The sequence below is a fragment of the Aegilops tauschii genome, chromosome 3, assembly GCF_002575655.3.
Source record: "Aegilops tauschii subsp. strangulata cultivar AL8/78 chromosome 3, Aet v6.0, whole genome shotgun sequence".
NCBI classification, from domain to species: Eukaryota; Viridiplantae; Streptophyta; class Magnoliopsida; order Poales; family Poaceae; genus Aegilops; species Aegilops tauschii.
In genome coordinates this window covers 410448444-410472840 of record NC_053037.3, presented here as the reverse complement: position 1 = coordinate 410472840, position 24397 = coordinate 410448444, and the positions used below count along the sequence as shown (strand labels likewise).

At 52.0% G+C, this 24397-nt stretch overlaps 1 protein-coding gene across 1 annotated transcript in view; it reads left to right on the top strand.

Annotated features, from left to right (window-relative positions):
* The first annotated feature begins 6355 nt into the window (after positions 1-6355).
* Positions 6356-24397, top strand: part of LOC141042987 (uncharacterized) — a 37789-nt gene continuing 19747 nt past the window's right edge. Inside the window, exon 1 of the mRNA XM_073511902.1 lies at positions 6356-6610. Within this exon, the coding sequence (XP_073368003.1) occupies positions 6356-6610 (255 nt within the window). The remainder of the gene's footprint in view (positions 6611-24397) is intronic.

Here is a 24397-nt window from a genome sequence, read left to right as displayed (position 1 = left end):
CTAGCCATAGATTCATCAAAATAAGCAAACAACACACGAAAAACAGAATCTGTCAAAAACAGAACAGTCTGTAGTAATTTGTAACTAACGCAAACTTCTGGAACTCCAAAAAAATCAGCCAAAATAGGAAGACCTAGGAAATTTGTTTATTGATCAGCAGAATTTGGAATCAGTATTTTATCACGTTCTGGTGATTTTTAATAATTGTTTTTGTGAACAGAAAGTTTCTGGAAATTTCTGCAAGATCAAATAACTATCATCCAAGAAGAGCCTATAGGTTTAACTTGGCACAAACACTAATTAAAACATAAAAACACATCTAACCAGAGGCTAGAACAAATATTTATTCCTAAACAGAAGCAAAAGCAAAAAAAACTAAAAATAAAATTGGGTTGCCTCCCAACAAGCGCTATCGTTTAACGCCCCTAGCTAGGCATAAAAGCAAGGATAGATCTAGGTATTGCCATCTTTGGTAGGCAATTCTTCAATGAGACATCTATTATCCTTAGAAATTTCTTTCTTTTTAGTAATTATCAAACTTTTAGGCACAAGATCGAAAAATTCATTTGTAGCAAATGGTTCCTTAATGATAGCAACAGGATTGGGATGAATACTTATAGATTTGAGATCCGCAGTTTCCTTACTAGAGGATTCACCCTTATTTTTAGGAACATACATAAGCTTGGAAATTTTAGTAGGAGGACTTGGAGTATTCTTCACGGAAGAAAAAGCGATTCCCAAGTTGGTAATGATATCTTCAAGTTTATCGATCCTAGTGGAATCCTGATTTATTTTCTAAGTAACTGTGGGTTCCTTCTCTTTAATATTTTTCAAAGTGACTCCTACTTTAGATCCATATTGAGTGATTCGGTTGTGGATCTTTTTATCCAAATTTTCAATTAACTCTATGGTAGCAACCTTATTTTCAATAATTTAAAGCCTTTGCATTACATGCTCCAAAGTTAACATAGTTCCATTAACCAAAAGAGGTGGTGAGCCAAATAAATCTATCATAGCATTATAAGAGTCAAAAGTATGGCTACCCAAGAAATTCCCTCCGGTAATGGTATCAAGAATATATCTATACCAAGGATTAGCACCTACATAAAAATTGCGGAGAAGAACAGAAGTAGATTGCTTCCTGGTAGATCTATTTTGAGCATTGCAAATTCTATACCAAGCGTCTTTTAGATTTTCTCCCTCCCTTTGTTTAAAATTTAGAACTTCATTTTCGGGAGACAACGGAGAAGATAGAGGACTACCCATAACGACAAGCAAAAGAAAAAGAGGCGAACGAAAAAGAGGCGAACGAAAAAGAGAGGGCGAATAAAATGGCAAGGGTGAAGTGGGGGGGGGAGGAAAACGAGAGGCAAATGGCAAATAATGTAATGCGAGAGATAAGGGATTGTGAAGGGTACTTGGTATGTTGACTTTTGCGTAGACCTCCCCGGCAACGGCGCCAGAAATCCTTCTTGCTACCTCTTGAGCACTGCGTTGGTTTTCCCTTGAAGAGGAAAGGGTGATGCAGCAAAGTAGTGTAAGTATTTCCCTCAGTTTTTGAGAACCAAGGTATCAATCCAGTAGGAGGCTACGCGCGAGTCCCTCGCACCTACACAAAACAAACAAATCCTCGCAACCAACGCGATAAGGGGTTGTCAATCCCTTCACGGTCACTTACGAGAGTGAGATCTGATAGACATGGTAGAATAATATTTTTGGTATTTTTGTGATAAAGATGCAAAGTAAAAATAAAAGCAAAGTAAAAGGCAAAGGAAATAACTAAGTGTTGGAAGATTAATATGATGAAGATAGACCCGGGGGCCATAGGTTTCACTAGTGGCTTCTCTCAAGAGCATAAGTATTTTACGGTGGGTGAACGAATTACTGTTGAGCAATTGACAGAATTGAGCATAGTTATGAGAATATCTTGGTATGATCATGTATATAGGCATCACGTCCGAGACAAGTAGACCGACTCCTGCCTGCATCTACTACTATTACTCCACTCATCGACCGCTATCCAGCATGCATCTAGAGTATTAAGTTCATGAAAACAGAGTAACGCCTTAAGCAAGATGACATGATGTAGAGGGATAAATTCATGCAATATGATAAAAAACCCATCTTGTTATCCTCGATGGCAACAATACAATACGTGCCTTGCTGCCCCTACTGTCACTGGGAAAGGACACCGCAAGATTGAACCCAGAGCTAGGCACTTCTCCCATTGCAAGAAAGATCAATCTAGTAGGTCAAACCAAACTGATAATTCGAACAGACTTGCAAAGATAACCAATCATACATAAAAGAATTCAGAGAAGATTCAAATATTGTTCATAGATAAACTTGATCATAAACCCACAATTCATCGGTCTCAACAAACATACTGCAAAAAGAAGATTACATCGAATAGATCTCCACGAGAGAGGGGGAGAACATTGTATTGAGATCCAAAAAGAGAGAGAAAGCCATCTAGCTAATAACTATGGACCCAAAGGTCTGAGGTAAACTACTCACACTTCATCGGAGAGGCTATGGTGTTGATGTAGAAGCCCTCCGTGATGGATGCCCCCTCCGGCGGAGCTCCGGAACAGGCCCCAAGATGGGATCTCGTGGGTACAGAAGGTTGCGGGGGTGGAATTAGGTTTTTGGCTCCGTCTCTGATCATTTGGGGGTACGTAGGTATATATAGGAGGAAGAAGTACGTCGGTGGAGCAACAAGGGGCCCACGAGGGTGGAGGGCGTGCCCTGGGGGGGTAGGCACGCCCCCCTACCTCGTGGCCTCCTGGAAGCTTCTCTTACGTAGGGTCCAAGTCTCCTGGATCATGTTCGTTCCAAAAATCACGCTCCCGAAGGTTTCATTCCGTTTGGACTCCGTTTGATATTCTATTTCTGCGAAACTCTGAAATAGGCTAAAAACAACAATTCTGGGTTGGGCCTCCGGTTAATAGATTAGTCCCAAAAATAATATAAAAGTTGATAATAAAGCCCAATATTGTCCAAAACAGAAGATAATATAGCATGGAGCAATCAAAAATTATAGATATGTTGGGGACGTATCATGACGCCGTCTTGGGCTCCATGGTGACCTCCGTCCCGCTGGTCTTGGTCTTGTTGCACTGATATGGAAACCTTTGCTTGATGCCTCGGTACTCTGCGCCTACACTTGCCTCCTTAGCACCAAAGGGGAAACAAGGACGCTGCGCGCGTTGGCGCCCTCCTGGTGCCCGCCTGATCTTGATCGTCATGGCTCACGTCACGAGAGCCTCGCGAGGTTTACCCTGCCTTGATTTCTCCGCTCCTCGCGAGGTAGCCTGGTGAGGCCGCTCCTGAGGAGGTCTTGCGTCGTCCGCCACGCGAGGCTTGGCCCCTCGCGAGGGTCTTGAATGTCTCGTTGATGAAGATGGGCCGTACATGCCTGCTAGCATAGCCACGTCGTGGGCCGCAGGCAGGAAAGTCTGGGGACCCCCGTTCCTAGAACACTGACAGTAGCCCCCGGGCCCAAGGCGCGCTCGGGCTTGGCTTCGAGGCGAAGCCAAAGGTCAAGCGCGGAGCGCCGCGGGCCCCAAAAGCCTGCGGCCTTGGTCGATGCGTGGCGGTTGATTGGACGTGGGCGTCTCCGCTTCCCCACGCTGCCTTGGAATCCGCCTGGCTGTGCGGCCCCCGCAACCTACATAGTTATTCTTCCATCGCCCACGCCTTGCTTCCCCAATCCCTCTGCTTTCTCGAGACTCTGCTCCTCCTCTCCAATCTGACCTGCACCCTGTCCGCTTTGTCGCCATGGCGCCAAAACAAGCAGACAGGGGGAAGAAACCCCTGTCTTCACCAAGTGCGCCTCCGGCCGTCGAGCCTGCGGTCGGCCGATCCTTGGTGCTCAATGACGAGGCCATGGACAAGGTGCGTCCAATGCTCGCTTCCAGCTTCAACGAGTGGGGGGAGACGATAGCTTGGCCTGCGTCTCGCGCTCGCATTACCCGGGCAGCCACCGAGGTCCCAATCTTCATCGATGCCCTTTGGGCTGGCCTGATTCCTCCTTTCCCTGCCTTCTTCAATGCGGTGCTTGAGCATTATCAGATCCACATGCTGCATCTCGACCCTCAATCCGTGACTCTCCTTGCCGCCTTTGCCTTTGTGTGTGAAGCCATGGTGGGCATCGCTCCTTCTGTGGCCCTCCTACATCATTTCTTCTCATTGCATCTGATTGACCCACAGCAAAGCTCAGGGTGCATGAGCTTCTAGGCCGTGGCCGCGACAGCGGGTGCGGGGATTGACTTCGAGCTTCCTCCATCCACGAGCGAGTTTCAGACACAGTGGGTGTTTGTCGACGCCGGTGTGCTCAGCCCTCTGCTCTACGCCCTGTCAGCGCCTGCCGTTTCCCACCCCGGCTGGGGCCAGGAGAGGCTCGCGAGCCCCCATCTGAGGAGGCTGAAGGACCGCGGCGTGACCGCGCCTATGGTGGTGAAGGAGTTCATCAAGCGCCGGGTCACTCCGCTTCAGCGCCATTCTCGCCCGATGTGGACCTTGCTCAGCAGTCAGGACCATATGATGTTTCAGGAGTCCGGGCTCCCCCTTGGGACGCGGCAAACGGTGCTCGAGGTCCTGACAGGTGTCCCTTCGCCGGACGACTTGCCTGGGAAGAACTGTCTGCTGTACCGCTACAAGAACAAGGCTGAATTTGCAGGGAGCATGCCTCCCTTTGACGAGTGGGGACTGCGTCCGAACGGCCTGGTGGGGTCCCGCGAGAACCCTATCAATGTGGTTCCCTTCTTCGTCGCCGGCGCCGAGCTCGTCCCGAATGTGGGTGCAGGGGGACGAGCGGCGCCAGAGGCTGGCGGCACGAGTGCTGATGTGCGGACCCCGCCTGGGGCTCCTGGGGCGTCGTCCTCAGGAACCCGTGATTCTGGGACGTTGGTCGCTGAGATGATGCAGCACACGGCTCCCGAGGCTGAAACTCCGGAGGCCTCGGGAGGTCGCGGTGAGACGGCGCCCGACTGTTCTGTGCAGCCAGGCACCCCTGAAGTTGTTCTCTCGAGCACTTCTCCGGTTGCACCCCGTACTGGCCGCCACGTTCAGCGCTTCGGTCGGCTTTGTGTGGACTTCGAGGAACTCCGCAAGAGGAAAGGGTCTCCGAGCGGCAGCGGTATCTTCGGGCCGTTGAAGCGACGAAAGTACATCGCCGTTGACGTGTAAGTACTGCACCTTGTGATTTCTTGATTGCTGCTTTCCTCCCTGACGCTGGCTCTTCAGGACCCCTTCTGCCAGGGCCATTGAGTCCCCCGAGAAGCAATCCCTGCCTTCTTCGGCACCCCCATCGGCCTTGAGCATCCCGAGCCTGCATGCCGCGCCTGGAGCTGGGCCGGTCGAGGGGGTGCGCTCACCTTCATGGCGCTTTGAATCTGCGGCTCCTTCGCCCTTCCTCCACGGCCTGGCTTGGAGCATGGCGGGCGTTCCCCGGACTCCTCCTCTGGTCATGGACAGCAGCTGGTTGGCTTCGGTCTTCAGCTCCTCCTCAAGCAGCGGGCCCTGACTGGCCGGGGCCCCTCGTGAGGTCGGGCTGGCACCTGGAGCGGCACCAGCCCCCAGCCCCCTGCTGAGAGGGGGTGCGCCGCTTCACGTCCCGCCTGCAGCCCCCGTGGCGGAGGATGAGGTGGGTCGTGCGTTGGAGTTTGAGTGCGGGCGAAGCGTCGTTGGTCATGAGCTCTTCCAGGAGACGATGGGCGCGATGAGCCGACTTGGTGAAGAACTCGCGGGTGTCGACTCGCGCCTTGAGGCTGAGGGTCTTCGGCTGGTGGAGGAACGGCGTAAGCTGAGGGTGGCCACCAACCTTGGCCGCTACCAGCGTGATCTTGACAATGCGAAGGCCGAGGCGTCCCTCAAGGTTTCCCGTGAGGCTTGCTCCCGAGCCTTGGAGGAGGCTCGCGAGGTTGACCGCCGTCGCAAGGCTGCGGAGAAGCGCGCGTGGGAGCTCCAAGCCTGGAGTGCGTCCCTCGAGCGGTAAGTGGAGGCGCGCAGAGCCGCCCTTGCATCGCTGAGGGGGACGCCCGCCGAGGAAGAGGAGGTCTGGAAGCGCGAGGAGGCGTTGGCTCTGGAAGCCGTGGAGCGTAGCCTCGAGCTTGAGCAACTGGAGATGAGGGAGCGTCAAGTTGCCCAAGCGGAAGATGTCATCGGGGCTCGCGAGGCCAAGGTCCAGGAGGAAGTCGACCGCCGGGTGGCCGAGGTTCGCGCGGATCTTGAAGGTTGGCACGACCTGAAGCTGAAGCTTTCGGGAACTGAGGCAGCGGGCAGGACCGCCGCTCTCAGGCCCAGGTTAGATGAGGCGGAGAGGTGTGAGGAGGCCACGGCTACCGCCCTGGTCATGGCGCAGGCGGACTTGGCCTCCGCCCGCGCCGAGTTGCTTTCTCTTCGGAAACGGGTTGATGACGCCGAGGCCGTCGCGCGGCAAAATAGGGAGGAAGTACTTCAACGGCGGACGCTGGAGCGCGAGCACGCCCCCATGCTTCAGGACCTCCGGAGCAGGGCTAATACCGCCCTGGGCTACATCTGTGATGAGAATGCACCGCACCCCCACTCGAATGACTACGCCATTCACATGAGCTTCTTCATCAACGTGGTGACGCGCCTGGAAGCCCGGTCTGATAGGGCTCGCCAGCTTGTGGAAGAGAGAAGCCGGGGCCTGCTCGGGCGCGTGTTCTCCCGTGTCTTCAGCCATATTCGGAACTCCTTCCCCGACTTCGACTTCGACGCCGCCATTGCCCCTGTACCGCAGGCCATTAGTGGTGACTTGGCGCGGTGGGTGGAGGACAACGTGGACGCGCTGGTCAGGGCCTTCACTTCCGAAGACGAAGCGGTGGTGGTCGTGGCAGATGAAGGTGCCGTGGTCAACGACGGCGATGGAGGCGTCGCCGAAGGCGGCGATAATGCCGGCGAAGACGACGATGACGCGAGTGACGTGTCCGAAGGTGATGCGGCGAGTGACATATCTGGCTGATCCCATGTTCCTCTGCTGTTTTATCCTGTATGCAAAAACTCGGGCATGGCCCCTAAAGATTGTGAGAGCATTTTGAGACGGGGAGCCCCTCGTGTAAACAAACCGCTGCCTTCATTCTCTTATGTCAAACTGAGTGTGCGCCTTCGCGAAATCGTAAATCTGGCGGCAAGTTCCCATCGTGGCTTACCTTAGTCGGGCGGGTCACAAACCGAATCGTGAGGTCATGAGCTTTCGGGACTCCTGGAGAGCCCGTCAATCCACCCGAGGGGGCCTCGTGAGAGGCGAGCACCATCTATGGCGTTAGCGTGCACGCGCGGCACACGTGTGCCTCGCCCAATCCAGCTCGCGAGGGGCTCGTGAGTGGAAGGCGTGGTGCGTGAGTCCAAAACAAGGCGAGAACCAGATAACGAGAAATTGCTCCGAACGAGAAAAGGCACCCCCCCAGCGCGCATCAATGAAAACTCAACTTCAACTCAAATCCAAATCCAAAGGGCAAGGCTAAAGAAAAGGGATTCAAAGCAAATGGCCGCGTCCGGCACCTAGTCTAGTCTTCTTGTCTTCAAGTCTTCTCACCAGCGCGGAGCTAAGTGCTACCACTAGGCGTGGGAGGGAGCCCCCGAGGCCCGAGGGCGGCTCTCCAGAGACTCCGGGGCGTGTACAGCCCCACTCATTATTACGTGAGAGTGTCACGGGCGGCGATCTTCACAGGCACTGGGCCTTCTTCACAGGTACCGGCCTTGCTTCATATTGCCAGATGAGGGCCCCGCCTTGCGCCGCCCTCGACCACCTTTGAGCCAACCGGCAACCAGGACGACACAAAGGGGGGAAAGGGGACGCCGGCGGGGCCCTCGGCGACCACGGGTCTTCTGCCAGGGGAAGGCTCGCCGGCACCTCCCCGGCAGAAGGCCTACCTCCGGGTGACGCCTGGCTTCACGCGCCGTGGGGAGGGGCCTTGCTCCTGGCTCCCTCCATGCAGCCCCCGACGTGCTTCCCCTGGCGGGAGGGGGGCCGCTGCGCCCGGGTCGTCGGCCGACGTTGTGACCTGATTCACTTGCAGCCCACGGTTAGCGTAAGCCTGCTCTTGAGAGATTAGCGGTACCCTGTAGTTGTTTTCACAGGCGCGGTCGTCGTGGTTCCCCGTCGGCACCCGGAAGGCCTCAACTTCTAGCGCCTCTTCTTCCTAGCCTTCTCCGAGGAACGCGCCAGGGTCGTCTACCGGCGTGTACTCTTGGTCCATCATGCGGAGCACGTAGGCTTCCGGGGCTGTTACCCCGAACACCTCGCCGTAGTGCCCCACACTCCACGTTGCTCGGCCCAGCGCGGCGTCCTGAGGATGGTAGCGCGACATCTCGCTGGGACCGTGGGAGGCGACGCTCGTGCCCATGCTTGTCGCAGGCGGCACGGGGGCGGCGGGGCCCCCAGCACCGTCGGTCGTGCTGGTGTCGATGAAGCCCCCAGGCACGCCTGAGGGCGCGTGGTTGCGGCGAGGCCCGCTGTGAGATCCCGTAGTGGCCTGAGAAGGAAGCAGATAGCAGAAAGGCGGCGCTCCCGACGCCGCCGCATCCAGCAGCTCAGCGACGCGTTCTAGCAGTGCATCCCGGCCGCTCTCCATCAGTCGGCACCCCAGCAACTCCCGCGCCACCGTGAGCGCGGCCTGCATGTTCGCCTGCTCCCGCCGTGTGTGTGGCGCCATTGCTGCGGCGTGGCTTGCGGCCCTTGCAGCGGCTCGCGCTTGTCGTGGAGTGAGGGTGGACGGCGCCCCGCCACGCCGCTCATGCCCTGTGGCGTTAGGCGGTTCTCGGGCCGCCTGGAGCGTAGGATTGAGGTCTTCATGGGCAGGTGGCGTCGCCCGGGCTGGCCAGGCTGCCCAGCGGTCGGAGTCGGCCCTCGGGTCGCCGGACATTGGGGCCGCGGAGCGTCGGTGGGTCGATTGGCGGGGAAGAGGCTCCGGCGCACCCCTACATGGCGCGCCAAGTGTCAGATCACGGGTTCCGGCAAAACCCTCAAGGTTCGAACACTGGGGTGCGCGCGAAGGTTTCCTCCCTACCGATCCACGCCCGAGCTCGCTAAGATCTCGCGGACGAACTCGACGAACTCACAACGCAAAAGACACAAGATTTATACTGGTTCAGGCCACCGTTGTGGTGTAACACCCTACTCCAGTGTGGTGGTGGTGGATTGCCTCTTGGGCTGATGGTGAACAGTACAAGGGGAAGAACAGCCTCCTGAGGTTGAGGTGTTCTTGTGCTCGACGAACTTGTGTGGGTGAGATGCCTCTCAATCCGTTCGGGCTCAGTTGCCTCCTCTGTGGTGGCTAGTCATATTTATAGAGGCCTTGGTCCTGTCCCCAAATATTAAGCGGAAAGGGATTCCACAACGGCCAATTTGAAAGGAGACAACTAGTACAAGCTATCTTGACAAAAGTAGTCTTCGCCTGCCAAAGGCTCTGGTGGTGACGCCGTCTTGGGCTCCATGGTGACCTCCGTCCTGCCGTCCTGCTGGTCTTGGTCTCGTTGCACTGATATGGAGACCTTTGCTTGATGCCTCGGTACTCCGCGCCTGCGCTTGCCTCCTTAGCACCAAAGGGGAAACAAGGACGCTGCGCGCGCTGGCGCCCGCCTGATCTTGATCGTCATGGCTCACGTCACGAGAGCCTCGCGAGGTTTACCCTGCCTTGATTTCTCCGCTCCTCGCGAGGCAGCCTGGTGAGGCCGCTCCTGAGGAGGTCTTGCGTCGTCTGCCCCGTGAGGCTTGGTCCCTCGCGAGGGTCTTGAATGTCTCATTGATGAACATGGGTCGTACAAGCCTGCTAGCATAGCCACGTCGTGGGCCGCAGGCAGGCAAGTCTGGGGACCCCCGTTCCCGGAACACCGACAATGTGTACCTATGCTCGCAGTAGAGCCTGGGTATTTGATACTAGTTCCATTGCTAATATTTGCAACTCGAAACAGGGGCTATGGATTAAGCGAATATTGGCTAAGGCCGAGGTGACGATGCGCGTGGGAAATGGTTCGGAAGTCGATGTGATCGCTGTCGGCACACTACCTCTACATCTACCTTTGGGATTAGTTTTAGACCTAAATAATTGTTATTTGGTGCGAGTGTTGAGCATGAACATTATATCTGGATCTTGTTTGACGCGAGATGGTTATTCATTTAAATCAGAGAATAATGGTTGTTCTATTTATATGAGTAATATCTTTTATGGTCATGCACCCTTGATGAGCGGTCTGTTTTTACTAAATCTTGATAGTAGTGATACACACGTTCATAGTATTGAAGCCAAAAGATATAAGTTTAATAATGATAGTGCAACTTATTTGTGGCACTATCGTTTAGGTCATATTAGTGTAAAGCGCATGAAGAAACTCCATGCAGATGGACTTTTGGAATCACTTGATGCTTGCGAACCATGCCTCATGGGCAAGATGACTAAGACTCCGTTCTCCAGAACAATGGAGCGAGCAACAGACTTGTTGGAAATAATACATACTGATGTATGCGGTCCGATGAGTGTTGATGCTCGCGGTGGGTATCGTTATTTTCTTACCTTCACAGATGATTTAAGCAGATATGGGTATATCTACTTGATGAAACATAAGTCTGAGACATTTGAAAAGTTCAAAGAATTTCAGAGTGAAGTGGAAAATCATCTTAACAAGAAAATAAAGTTCCTACGATCTGATCGTGGAGGAGAATATTTGAGTTACAAGTTTGGTCTTCATTTGAAACAATGCGGAATAGTTTCGCAACTCATGCCACTTGGAAAACAACAACGTAATGGTGTGTCCGAACGTCATAATCGTACTTTACTAGATATGGTGCGATCTATGATGTCTCTCACTGATTTACCGCTATCGTTTTGGGGTTATGCTTTAGAGACAACTGCATTCATGTTAAATAGGGCACCATCTAAATCCGTTGAGACGACACCTTATGAACTGTGGTTTGGCAAGAAACCCAAGTTGTCATTTCTTAAAGTTTGGGGCTGCGATGCTTATGTGAAAAAGCTTCAACCTGATAAGCTCGAACCCAAATCGGAGTAATGTGTCTTCATAGGATACCCAAATGAGACTGTTGGGTACACCTTCTATCACAGAGCCGAAGGCAAGATACGTTGCTAAGAATGGATCCTTTCTAGAGAAGGAGTTTCTCTCGAAAGAAGTCAGTGGGAGGAAAGTAGAACTTGATGAGGTAACAATACCTGCTCCCTTATTGGAAAGTAGTTCATCACAGAAATCGGTTCCAGTGATTCCTACACCAGTAAGTGAGGAAGCTAATGATGATGATCATGAAACTTCTGATCAAGTTACTACCGAACCTCGTAGGTCAACCAGAGTAAGATACACACCAGAGTGGGAGTATCGGACATATACCGGAGTACCGGGGGTTACCGGAACCCCCCGGGAGTTTAATGGGCCAAGATGGGCCTTAGTGGAGAAGAGGAGGGGCGGCTAGGGCTGGCCGCGCGCCCCTCCCCCTCTAGTCCGAATTGGACAAGGAGGGGGGCGGCGCCCCTTTCCTTCCCCCTGTCTCCTTCCCTTCCTTTCCCCTCCTACTCCAACTAGGAAAAGAGGGAGTCCTACTCCCGGTGGGAGTAGGACTCCTCCCTGGCACGCCCTCCTCCTGGCCGGCCGCCTCCTCCCCCTGATCCTTTATATACGGGGGCAGGGGGCACCTCTAGACACACAAGTTGATCTATTGATCTCTCCCAGCCGTGTGCGGTGCCCCGCTCCACCATAATCCACCTCGGTCATATCGTAGCGGTGCTTAGGCGAAGCCCTGCGTCGGTAGCATCATCATCACCGTCATCACGCCGTCGTGCTGACGGAACTCTCCCTCGAAGCTCTGTTGGATCGGAGTTCGTGGGACGTCATCCAGCTGAACGTGTGCTAAACTCGGAGGTGTCGTGCGTTCGGTACTTGGATCGGTCGGATCGTGAAGACGTACGACTACATCAACCACGTTGTGCTAACACTTCCGCTTTCGGTCTACGAGGGTACGTGGACACACTCTCCCCTCTCGTTGCTATGCATCACCATGATCCTGTGTGGGCATAGGAATTTTTTTTGAAATTACTACGTTCCATAACAGTGGCATCCGAGCCAGGTTTTATGCGTAGATGTTATATGCACAAGTAGAACACAAGTGAGTTGTGGGCGATACAAGTCATACTGCTTACCAGCATGTCATACTTTGGTTCGGCGGTATTGTTGGATGAAGCGGCCCGGACTGACATTACGCGTACGCTTACGCGAGACTGGTTCTACCGACGTGCTTAGCACACAGGTGGCTGGCGGGTGTCGGTTTCTCCAACTTTAGTTGAACCGAGTGTGGCTACGCCTGGTCCTTGTGAAGGTTAAAACAGCACTAACTTGACGAACAATCGTTGTGGTTTTGATGCGTAGGTAAGAACGGTTCTTGCTCAGCCCGTAGCAGCGACGTAAAACTTGCAACAACAAAGTAGAGGACGTCTAACTTGTTTTTGAAGGGCATGTTGTGATGTGATATGGTCAAGACGTGATGAGATATAAGTTGTTGTATGAGATGATCATGTTTTGTTGAAGTTATCGGCAACTGGCAGAAGCCTTATGGTTGTCTCTTTATTGCATAAGATGCAAGCGCCAAATAATTGCTTTACTTTATCGCTATGCGATAACAATAGTTGCAAGAGCAATAGTTGGCGAGATGACCATGTGACGAGACATTGATATAGATCAAGATGATGGAGATCATGGTGTCATGCCGGTGACGATGGAGATCATGACGATGCTTTGGAGATGGAGATCAAAGGCACAAGATGATGATGGCCATATCATGTCACACATTTTGATTGCATGTGATGTTTATCTTTTATACATCTTATTTTGCTTAGTTTGATGGTAGCTTTATAAGATAATCTCTCACTAAATTTCAAGGTATAAGTGTTCTCCCTAAGTATGCACCGTTGCGAAAGTTCTTCGTGCTGAGACACCACGTGATGATCGGGTGTGATAAGCTCTACATTCAAATACAACGGGTGCAAGACAGTTTTGCACACGCGGAATACTCAGGTTAAACTTGACGAGCCTAGCATATGCAGATATGGCCTCGGAACACTGAGACCGAAAGGTCGAGCGTGAATCATATAGAATATATGATCAACATAGTGATGTTCACCATTGAAAACTACTCCATCTCACATGATGATCGGACATGGTTTAGTTGATTTGGATCACGTGATCACTTAGATGATTAGAGGGATGTCTATCTAAGTGGGAGTTCTTAAGTAATATGATTAATTGAACTTTTAATTTATCATGAACTTAGTCCTGGTAGTATTAGCATATCTATGTTGTAGATAAATAGCTCGCGTTTAGCTCCCCTGTTTTATTTTTGATATGTTCCTAGAGAAACTAAGTTGAAAGATGTTAGTAGCAATGATGCGGATTGGATCCATGATCTAAGGATTATCCTCATTGCTGCACAGAAGAATTATGTCCTTAATGCACCGCTAGGTGACAGACCGATTGCAGGAGCAGATGCAGACGTTATGAACGTTTGGCAAGCTCGATATGATGACTACTTGATAGTTTAGTGCACCATGCTTTACGGCTTAGAATCGGGACTTCAAAGACGTTTTGAACGCCATGGAGCATATGAGATGTTCCAAGAGTTTAAATTAGTATTTCAGACTCATGCCCATGTTGAAAGGTATGAGACCTTTGACAAGTACTTTGCCTACAAGATGGAGGAGAATAGCTCAGCTGATGAGCATGTGCTCAGAATGTCTAAGTACTACAATTGCTTGAATCAAGTGGGAGTTAATCTTCCAGATAAGATAGTAATTGACAAAGTTCTCTAGTCACTATCACCAAGTTACTAGAACTTCGTGATGAAGTATAATATGCAAGGGATGACGAAAACAATTCCCAAGCTCTTCGCGATGCTAAAATCGGCGAAGGTAGAAATCAAGAAGAACATGAAGTGTTGATGGTTGACAAAACCACTAGTTTCAAGAAAAGGGCAAAGGGAAGAAGGGGAACTTCAAGAAGAACGGCAAGCAAGTTGCTGCTCAAGTGAAGAAGCCCAAGTCTAGACCTAAGCCTGAGACTAAGTGCTTCTAGTGCAAAGGGACTGGTCACTGGAAGCGGAACTACCCCAAGTATTTGGCAGATAAGAAGGATGGCAAAGTGAACAAGCTATATTTGATATACATGTTATTGATGTGTACTTTACTAGTGTTTATAGCAACCCCTCGGCATTTGATACTGGTTCGGTTGCTAAGAGTAGTAACTCGAAATGGGAGTTGCAGAATGAACAGAAACTAGTTAAGGGCAAGGTGACGATGTGTGTTGGATGTAGTTCCAAGATTGATATGATCATCATCGCACACTCCCTATACTTTCGGGATTAGTGTTGAACCTAAATAAGTGTTATTTGGTGTTTGCGTTGAGCATGAATATGATTTGATCATGTTTATTGCAATACGGTTATTCATTTAAGTTAGAGAATAATTGTTGTTCTGTTTACATGAATAAAACCTTCTATGGTCATACACCCAATGAAAATGGTTTGTTGGATCTCGATCGTAGTAATACACATATTCATAATATTGAAGCCAAAAGATGCAAAGTTAACAATTATAGTGCAACTTATTTGTGGCACTGCCGTTTAGGTCATATTGGTGTAAAGCGCATGAAGAAACTCCATGCTGATGGGCTTTTGGAATCACTTGATGCTTGCGAACCATGCCTCTTGGGCAAGATGACTAAAACGCCGTTCTCCAGAACAATGGAGCGAGCAACAGATTTGTTGGAAATCATACATGTTGATGTATATGGTCCGATGAATATTGAGGCTCGCGGCGGGTATCGTTATTTTCTGACCTTCACAGATGATTTGAGCAGATATGGGTATATCTACTTGATGAAACATAAGTCTGAAACATTTGAAAAGTTCATATAATTTCAGAGTGAAGTGGAAAATCATCGTAACAAGAAAATAAAGTCTCTACGATCTGATCGTGGAGGAGAATATTTGAGTTACGAGTTTGTTCTTCATTTGAAACAATGTGGAATAGTTTCGCAACTCAGGCCATCTGGAACACCACAGTGTAATGGTGTGTCCAAACATCGTAACCGTACTTTATTAGATATGGTACAATCTATGATGTTTCTTACCGATTTACCACTATCGTTTGGGGTTATGCATTAGAGACAGCTACATTCACGTTAAATAGGGCACCGTCTAAATCCGTTGAGATGACACCGTATGAACTATGGTTTGGCAAGAAACCAAAGTTGTCGTTTCTTAAAGTTTGGGGTTGCGATGCTTATGTGAAAAAGTTTCATCCTGATAAGCACAGCCCAAATCGGAGAATTGTGTCTTCATAGGATACCCAAAGGAGATAGTTGGGTACACCTTCTATCACAAATCCGAAGGCAAGACATTCGCTGCTAAGAATGGATCCTTTCTAGAGAAGGAGTTTCTCTCGAAAGAAGTGAGTGGGAGGAAAGTAGAACTTGATGAGGAAATTGTACCTTCTCCCGAGTTGGAAAATAGTTCATCACAGGAATCAGTTCCAGTGATGCCTACACCAATTAGTGAGGAAGATTAATGATGATGATCATGAAACTTCAGATCAAGTTACTACCAAACCTCGTAGGTCAAACAGAGTACGGTCCGCACCAGAGTGGTACGGTAATCCTGTTCTGGAGGTCATGCCACTTGACCATGACGAACCTACGAACTATGAGGAAGCAATGATGAGCCTAGATTCTGCAAAATGGCTTGAGGCCATGAAATCTGAGATGGGATCCATGTATGAGAACAAAGTATGGACTTTGATTGACTTGCCCCATGATTGGTGAGCCATTGAGATTAAATGGATCTTCAAGAGGAAGACGGACGCTGATTGTCAGGACCCCGATTCCAAGTCACATCGATCTAGCCGGTAACACCTCATATCACTTTGCGGCCTCACGCACGGTATTCCCACGGGTGTCGCCTTACCATGGCCCGGGACCGTTTGCGCCTTTTGGCTCACGTATATGATAGTGTCGCTAGCATCCATATGACAGAGAACCCGGGCCGACATGACTAGTCGTGAACCCAAAGTGGCACTAACTTACGGGGACAGGCATACATGAATCAACATCGAGCATGTCGGTCAGCAGCGTGTGAATCCGGGCTGTAGCACTGGGCTAACAGGACTCCGGGAACCCGGGCTGTAGCAGGCTAGGCAGGACTCCGGATGTCACCGCGTGACATTTCCCCGAAGGGACAGACACAGGAACGAAGTGAATCACATGCGGGCCAGTCAAGTGTTCCGGAGCAGTAGTGCTGGGCTAGCAGGACTCCGGTGAACCGGGCTGTAGCGGACTACTATGGCTCGTGGAAGCACAAGACTACATTTCCCCATAAGAGAGGCTACCAAGGATAAACAACTAGGTTGTCGGATCCCACACATACCAAGCATTTCAATCATACACACAATATGCTCGATATGTGCAAATACAACATGGCATCACAACAAGACTCTACGACTCAGAGTATTTATTCATTAGGCTCCGAGGAGCCAGATATTACAAACATGGGTCTCATGACCCAACATTCAGAGCATACAAGTCAAACACATGCGGAAGCTTAACATGTCTGAGTACAGACAACTATAAATGGAAAAGGCTGAGAAGCCTGACTATCTACTAGATCCTGCCGATGGCACAAGATCGTAGCTGAGGTAACAAGCTAAACGTCGAAGTCCACACGGAACTACTAGCGAGACTGTCGTCTCTCTGCAAAACATAAAATAAGCAAACGTGAGTACAAATGTACCCAGCAAGACTTACATCAGAACTATCTACATATGCATCGGTGTCAACAAAGGGGGTGGTGGAGTTTAACTGCAGCAAGCCAGCATTGACTCAGTGGCTATCCTGAACTACGACTGCAAGTAACTCCTTGAGGTGGCGCACACGAGTCCACAAATTCACCATACCAATACACCACTATGGATCCGCTCCTGTCTCCCTACGAGAACGCCATCCATAGCACTCACGCTTATCTTGCGCATTTTAGAGTATCCACTTTCACTTGTCTATGAACTGTACAGGCAACCCAGAAGTCCTTTACCGCGGACACGGCTATTCGAATAGATCATATTAACCCCGCAGGGGTGTACTTCGTCACACACGCTCTCGCCACTTACCACCATGTACACGTCGTGTACCTCGGCAACCTTCAAGCGGAAGCCTGGCGAGGGAGTCGGCCACGACCTGACTAACCACACAAGTCTCTCGTCCAGGTTTATCGCCTATTCGGGTTCCATCCGCAAGGAGATCCGGCCGGGGTGTCGCTCACGGCCCCAAACGATGTGTGCAGGGTTCCCGAGCCCACCATCCGGGTGCCACTCGGTACACCAGGCCACGTGTGCCTAGTCTGTCCCAAGCCCACCTATACCGGGTGCCACTTGGTAGACTACTAACACTACCTACAAACACCAGAAACTAGTTGCAACTCCTGGACAGAGATCAGGTTGATTAATAAGTCGAGAGAGCTTGGAGCGCCCGGAGCCCAATGTGTGGTAGTAACTGTTCATGGATCACAAACACAGAACTCAGTTCCTGAGGACGGTTTCAATGAGACAACCCACCATGTACTCCTACATGGCCTCTCACCGCTACCTTTACCAAATCGTGTTCACACACTTAGCTCTCACACCGTAGGACATGTTCACCACTTTCCAATTCATTCCCGATGAATCAGACCTGACACAACTCTAAGCAATAGCAGGCATGACAAACAAGCATGAATGAGTAGGCACATCGGGGCTCAAACAACTCCTACTCATGCTAGTGGGTTTCATCTATTTACTGTGGCAATGACAGGTCATGCAGAGGAAAGGGGTTCAACTACCGTAGCATGTAACAGTTGAATCGCTGTTGTCCTAATGCAGTAAAAGAGAGCAGGAGCGAGAGAGTGGGATTGTATCGGAATGAACAAGGGGGTTTTGCTTGCCTGGCACTTCTGAAGATAGTATAACTCTTCATCGGTGTCATCAAACTCATCGTCGGAACCACGTCTATCGAGAGGGGACAACCACCGGCAAACAAGGAAGAACACAATCAATGCAATGCAACAATTATGATGCATGCTAAGACATGGCAATATGAATGTGTTTTGGCTAATGCAACTACAAACAGATGGGTTTGGGTCATTTTGAACCAAAGGTTCAATCCCAAACTCAGATTATGAATTTAAAAAGTGCCTTATCATGTTTTGAACTAAACAGCAAGGTTAAGTTGTTTAGACATGCATGAAACCAGTACAGATGGATAGATTGGATTTTTCTGATCATTTTTCATATATAAATCTTTTCATTCTGAGTTATAGATTATTTTCTATGATTTTTAGAAGTTTATAGGATTTTCTGGAATTTCCTGTATAAGAATAATTCCAGAAAATAATTAACTGCATCAGCACTGCGTCACTGTGACGTCAGCAGGTCAACAGACCGGGTCCAGGTCAAACCTGACCAGTGGGGTCCACTGGTCAGTGAGATAGACACTAATCCCGCGTTGACTCCGGCTTTGACCCGCTGCGGGGCCCGCTGTCAGCGTCTACTGGTGGTCCAACTGGCGGGGTTAGTGCTAATGACGAGGCCACGTCAGCCCTCGCCGGAGTTTCGCCGGCGACAACCAAAACTGCGGCGGCAACTCGCCGGACTTGAGCTACAGACGGCGGTTGGACGCGCGGGAACCACCAGGAGGTAGCCCACGCTCTTCCGCATCCAGGGGAGGTGTCAGAAGGTCGCAGGGTGGCCTGGTTCACCGACGGCGAGCACTTGGGTGGCCGCCAGAGTTTGGTGTGTGCGGCAGCTGCGCTAGAGCATGTGGCGGAGCAAGTTAAGCAGCGGGGCGGCAGCTACGGCCCAGTAGGAGCACAACCATGTGCTCGGACGCAAGCTTTGGGTGCCCTGGCCACGGCGGCGCCATGGCCGGCGACATGGAGCTCTCGGCTCGGGTGGCTAGACTGGCTAGAGGAGGGGATTGACTGCGGGAGAGGGGGAAAATGCTCGGGGGCTCACAGCGGTGCCGTAGAGATGGCCAGCGTGCTCGGGGAAGGCTTGGCGACGGCGAATCGACATCGGCGGTGACCGGCTCCCGAGGTTGAAGACGGTGGCGATGACGACGCTACGGAGCGTCCCGGCTGGCTTGGCTCGGTGGAGATGACGAGGAAGACGGCGCGGAGCTCGTGGGCACAACAGAGGGGCAAGGGGGTAGCTGTGGCCGTGGTGGTTCTCGTCGGCGGTCTCGGGTCCGTACGGTCGGTCATGGGAGAGAGAGTCAGAGAGGGGATGGGGACGAGCAAGCGGTCGAGGAACGCGCGGGAGAGTGTGTGGCGTCCGTAGCCAGCGCTAGGCGTTCGGCGGCAAGCAGGAGGTGCACAGGCGCGTGCCAGCGCGCCGCGGCCACGCGCTCCTGTCCTCCTGGCGTGAGGAGGTAGACGACTGGCAGCAGCCAGCTGGTGTGGGCCGTGCTGGGCCAGGCCAGGTAAGCGCCAGGTGAGTTTTCTCTCTCTCTCTTTTATTTGTTTGTGTTTTCTAGTTTTTTGCTATAGTTTGAGCTTAGGAAAAATACCAAGGCATTTCCTAAAATCCTGAAAATATTCATGGACACTTGCTGGATTATTTCAGTGGCCCAAAAATAGTTCCAACATTATTTGAGCATTTAAATTATTTATAGTACTTAAATGCCCAAAGTCAAATACAATAAGATTTAATTCAAAAATCCAGAATGGCCTAGTAATATGTGCATCATTTTTGTCAGAGGTACTGGACCAAATCAGAAATGATGAACATTTCTAAAGGGCATTTTGGGATCATTGAAAAGATTTAAGTTTGAACCTAGTTGAATTTCATTTGCTGCTAGGGTTTATCATCCCCCATTTCAAGTTTCTTCCAAATATTAAACATGATGCACACATGAAGCTAGCCTAGTGCATTGCCAGAACTAGGGATGTGACACTGATAGTAGTGTTACTATCTACAAAGCTAGAATTGTCACAAAAAGGTTTTCAACAAGTTCAAGGTGTTAACTACGATGAGTGTTTTTCACTCGTATCTATGCTTAAGTCTGTCCGTATCATGTTAGCAATTGCCGCATTTTATGAAATCTGGCAAATGGATAAACAAAACTGCATTCCTTAATGGATTTATTAAAGAAGAGTTGTATACGATGCAACAAGAAGGTTTTGTCAATCCTAAAGATGCTAACAAAATGTGCAAGCCCCAGCGATCCATCTATGGACTAGTGCAAGCATCTCGAAGTTGGATAGACGCTTTGATGAGTTGATCAAAGCATATAGTTTTATACAGACTTGCGGTGAAGCCTGTATTTACAAGAAAGTGAGTGGGAGCACTACAGCCTTTCTGATAAGTATATGTGAATGACATATTGTTGATCGGAAATAATGTAGAATTTTCTGGAAAGCATAAAGGAGTATTTGAAAGGAGTTTTTTCAAAGAAAGACCTCGGTGAAGCTGCTTACATATTGAGCATCAAGATCTATAGAGATAGATCAAGACGCTTGATAAATTTTTTCAATGAGTACATAACTTGACAAGTTTTTGAAGTAGTTCAAAATGGAACAGTCAAAGAAAGAGTTCTTGCCTGTGTTGCAAGGTGTGAAGTTGAGTAAGACTCAATACCCGACCACAGCAGAAAATAGAAAGAGAATGAAAAATCATTCCCTATGCCTCAGTCATAGGTTCTATAAAATATGCTATGCTGTGTACTAGACCTATTGTGTACCTCACCAAGAGTTTGGCAAGAGGGTACAATAGTGATCTAGGAGTAGATCACTGGGCAGCGGTCAAAAAATTATCCTTAGTGGAATAAGGAAATATTTCTCGGTTATGGAGGTGATAAAGAGTTCGTCGTAAAGAGTTACGTCGATACAAGCTTTGACACCGATCTGGATGACTCTAAGTCTCGATCTAGATACATATTGAAAGTGGGAGCTATTAGCTAGAGTAGCTCCATCCAGGGCATTGTAGACATAGAAATTTGCAAAATACTTACGGATCTGAATGTGACAGACCCGTTGACTAAAATTATCTCACAAGCATAACATGATCACACCTTAGTACTCTTTGGGTGTTAATCACATAGCGATGTTGTCGGAGTAAATGGCCATGGGTAGCCATACCGACTCCCCCTGGCTCTTCGAAAATTTATCAGGCCAATCGAGCCTTCAAGCATCCAGAGCATGGGGCCGCCTTCCTCTGGCCGGCTATCCCCAGGGCTGACTACCAGAAGGCGACCCGGCCTCAAGAACCTTCCCGAAGAAAGCTACGAGATGGCCGACTCCAGGAAGCCGGCCCTGAGAGGGCCGACTCCCACAAGCCGGCCATGAAGATGGCCGACTTCCAGAAGCCGGCCATGAAGATGGCCGACTTCCAGAAGCCGGCCAAGACTGCACCCACCAAAACTGCACCCACATAACGGTGATAAGACGGGGCGCGGCCGCAGTACAGCCCACTACCCCCGAATCCCGAAACATGCGTGGCCACAGGGCGCCGTACGGGACAGCCATCCCCCGTCCGGCGCGGCACTGTAGCCATGTTGACCTCAACGTCACCCATGACAGGCGCCAGTACGGCCCGCGGGCGGCGGGCCCCTTTAGCCAGAGAGACGCTCGAAGGCGGCCCGGCCTCCCCTAGTCGGCCTGGGGCGTAGCCGACTCCCAATAGCCGGCTACTTCCCTCCCTCGAAACGTGTGCCTCATTAAGGAGACAAGACGAGGTGAGGCTACAGTGAGAGCCCGCAAGGCGGCAGCACTATAGCCATGCTCACCTCGACAAAGCCCTCGTCATCAGGGACGAGGCAACAGTAACCAGCCGCCGATGAGGCCCCCAGGCGGTGGGGCCGGCCTGTCGGCCAAGAGGCCGGCAGCCGGCGGGACCCACCAGTCGGCGGGCCCCAACGGCCGGCGGAGAAGCCGGCGAGCACAGACACTAACGGCTGGGACCCGCGCCCAGCCGGATTACCATTGTACCCCTGGGGGTAGGCCTATATAAACCCCCCCGGGACACCCATGCAAAGGGTTGATCTCATAGAGTTTCACACACCACATAGAGAGAAAAGGAGAGCTAGCCTTACCCTTCTTCTTCCCCTAGCCAAACAGCTCAAGGAGCACTTGTAGCTACTCGTGTTGATCTAGTGATCATGCGGAGACCCCGCAGAGCAGGACTAGCGGTGTTATCTCCACGGAGAGCCCCGAACCTTGGTAAGATCCGCCGGCATGCATGTCTTCGCCTTATCCCGTTTCCAGGCACCGGCGATGTCTTACTGGCTCCCACAATGATAAGCCACCCGTTGGCATATGTCGCACCTACCACCCGACATTTGGCGCCCACCGTGGGGCCAGGTGCACCGTCGTCCGGAGACCTGTTCTGGACGGGAACCCTTTTCCTCCCCCGCGAGCGTAGCCAGCCCGCTACGCCCGATGGCTCTTGCCCTGACGCGCAGCAAGGCGTCGACGACGCCTACGCGGCGAGCTGCCTCGCCGACCTTCTTGGCGAGACTCGCATCTCCGACGAGCCCGCGTCCGACGCGGGCACAGACTACCCCAAGAGCCGCCTCGTCAGCCTCCTCGACCAGCTTCACGTCTCCAGGGAGCTTGCTCTGGACTTGGAGTCGGTCGGCTCCACCGACCCGATGCTTGTCGACTCCGACACGGCATCGCTTGATGCCTTCCCCACCGACGTGGTGATCTGCGACGACCCTCTCCCTCGAGCCGACAGTGGCAGCAGCGCTGTCACTGAGGTGCTGGTCATCAGCCACGGCGCCAACTCGGGCGAGAACGCCCACGATGCCCTACAAGCGGCGCTACACGACTTGTCCGTCCCCATCCCGGCCGACGCCGACGCCGAGACTCTGGAGGCACGCCACCTCGCCCTTATTGCGGAGGGCCAGAAGATAGCCTCCATGAGACGCCTCACAGAGGCTCACCAGCGCGAAGTCGACCGCGCCGCCTTCGGTACGCCGCCTCCTGGCGGGCCGAGCCGAGCCGGCCCCGTCAAGAAGCGCGGCGCAGCCATCGCCAGCATGCTGGGAGCAGACCGCCCAGTCTACGCCACGCCACTCGAGAACCTGCGTGCCGCTCAGGCGGCCGCAGAAGAGCTGAACGGGCTGGGGGCTGATGAGCTCTCCTACATGACTAGACGCATCCAGCAGCTGATTGACGCGGCCGCAGAACGGCATGAAGCCGGCGCCTGCGCCGAGAGTCCTCCCCCGCGCCGAGAACACGCCGCGACATCCCGGACGCCGACTGCAAGCGGCACCCGCGCAAGGAAAGACAAGAGCCGGCTGCTAGCCGCAGCCAGACTCGGGTCACCATCGAGCGCGACGCAGATGGTCGCCCCCGAGCGGTGGAACGACAAGGCAATCCGCCTCCCCCCCCCCCCCGCCTCGTGGGGAGAGATATCCCACCCCGCCGCCTGTCACGCATCCGACTCTCGGTGGCCGACTAGGCCACCGTGAAGGAGTCGGCGAGAATGATGCCAGCCACCGGATCGATCGCCTAGCGCGATCCCTGGTGCTAGAAGAAGAAGATGATGTCGGCCCGCCTTGCTTCAGCCCCCGCATCCGCGACGAGCCCTTCCCCAAAGGGTTCTCACTCCCCAGAGACACGCAAAAGTACAACGGCTCCGTGAAGCCGGAAGATTGGCTGATCGACTACTCTACCGCTGTCAGCATAGTGAACGGCAACAGGCGCGTTGCCGTGAAGTACGTCCCTCTCATGCTTCAAGGCACGGCACGCACCTGTCTGAACAGCCTCAAGCCCTACAGCGTCAATAGCTGGCTAGACTTCACGGAAGTCTTCGTCCGCAACTTCACCAGCACATACAAGCGGCCTCCCAAGCCCCGCCAGCTCTCCTTATGCGTCCAAGGGCCCAGCGAATTGACCCGCGACTATCTCACGCGTTGGGCTGAGCTCCGCAACTCCTGCGAGGGGGTGCACGAGGTTCAAGCCATAGAATACTTCACCGCCGGGTGCCGAGAGGGCACCCTCCTCAAGCACCGACTCCTCTCCGACGAGCCGAATACCCTCGACGAGCTGTTGATCATAGCAGACAAATACGCCACGGCCGACTCCTCGATAAAGACCGAGCTCCGAGTGGACGCCTCTGGAAAGGTGCTCGCTCCGGCTCCCAAGACGCCGGCTGGTGACTCCAACCAACGCCCCTACCAGAACACCACAAGCGCAAGGCCCCCATGCCGCCTTCCACCAGTCGGCAAGTAGCCACCGTCGAAGACGAACAGCCCGAAGAGCGGCCCGCTCCCAAGAAGAAGGGCGGCAGGCCGGCTTGGCAGCCGGCTTTCTCCTACGAACAAACTCTCGATGCCCCCTGCAAGTTCCACA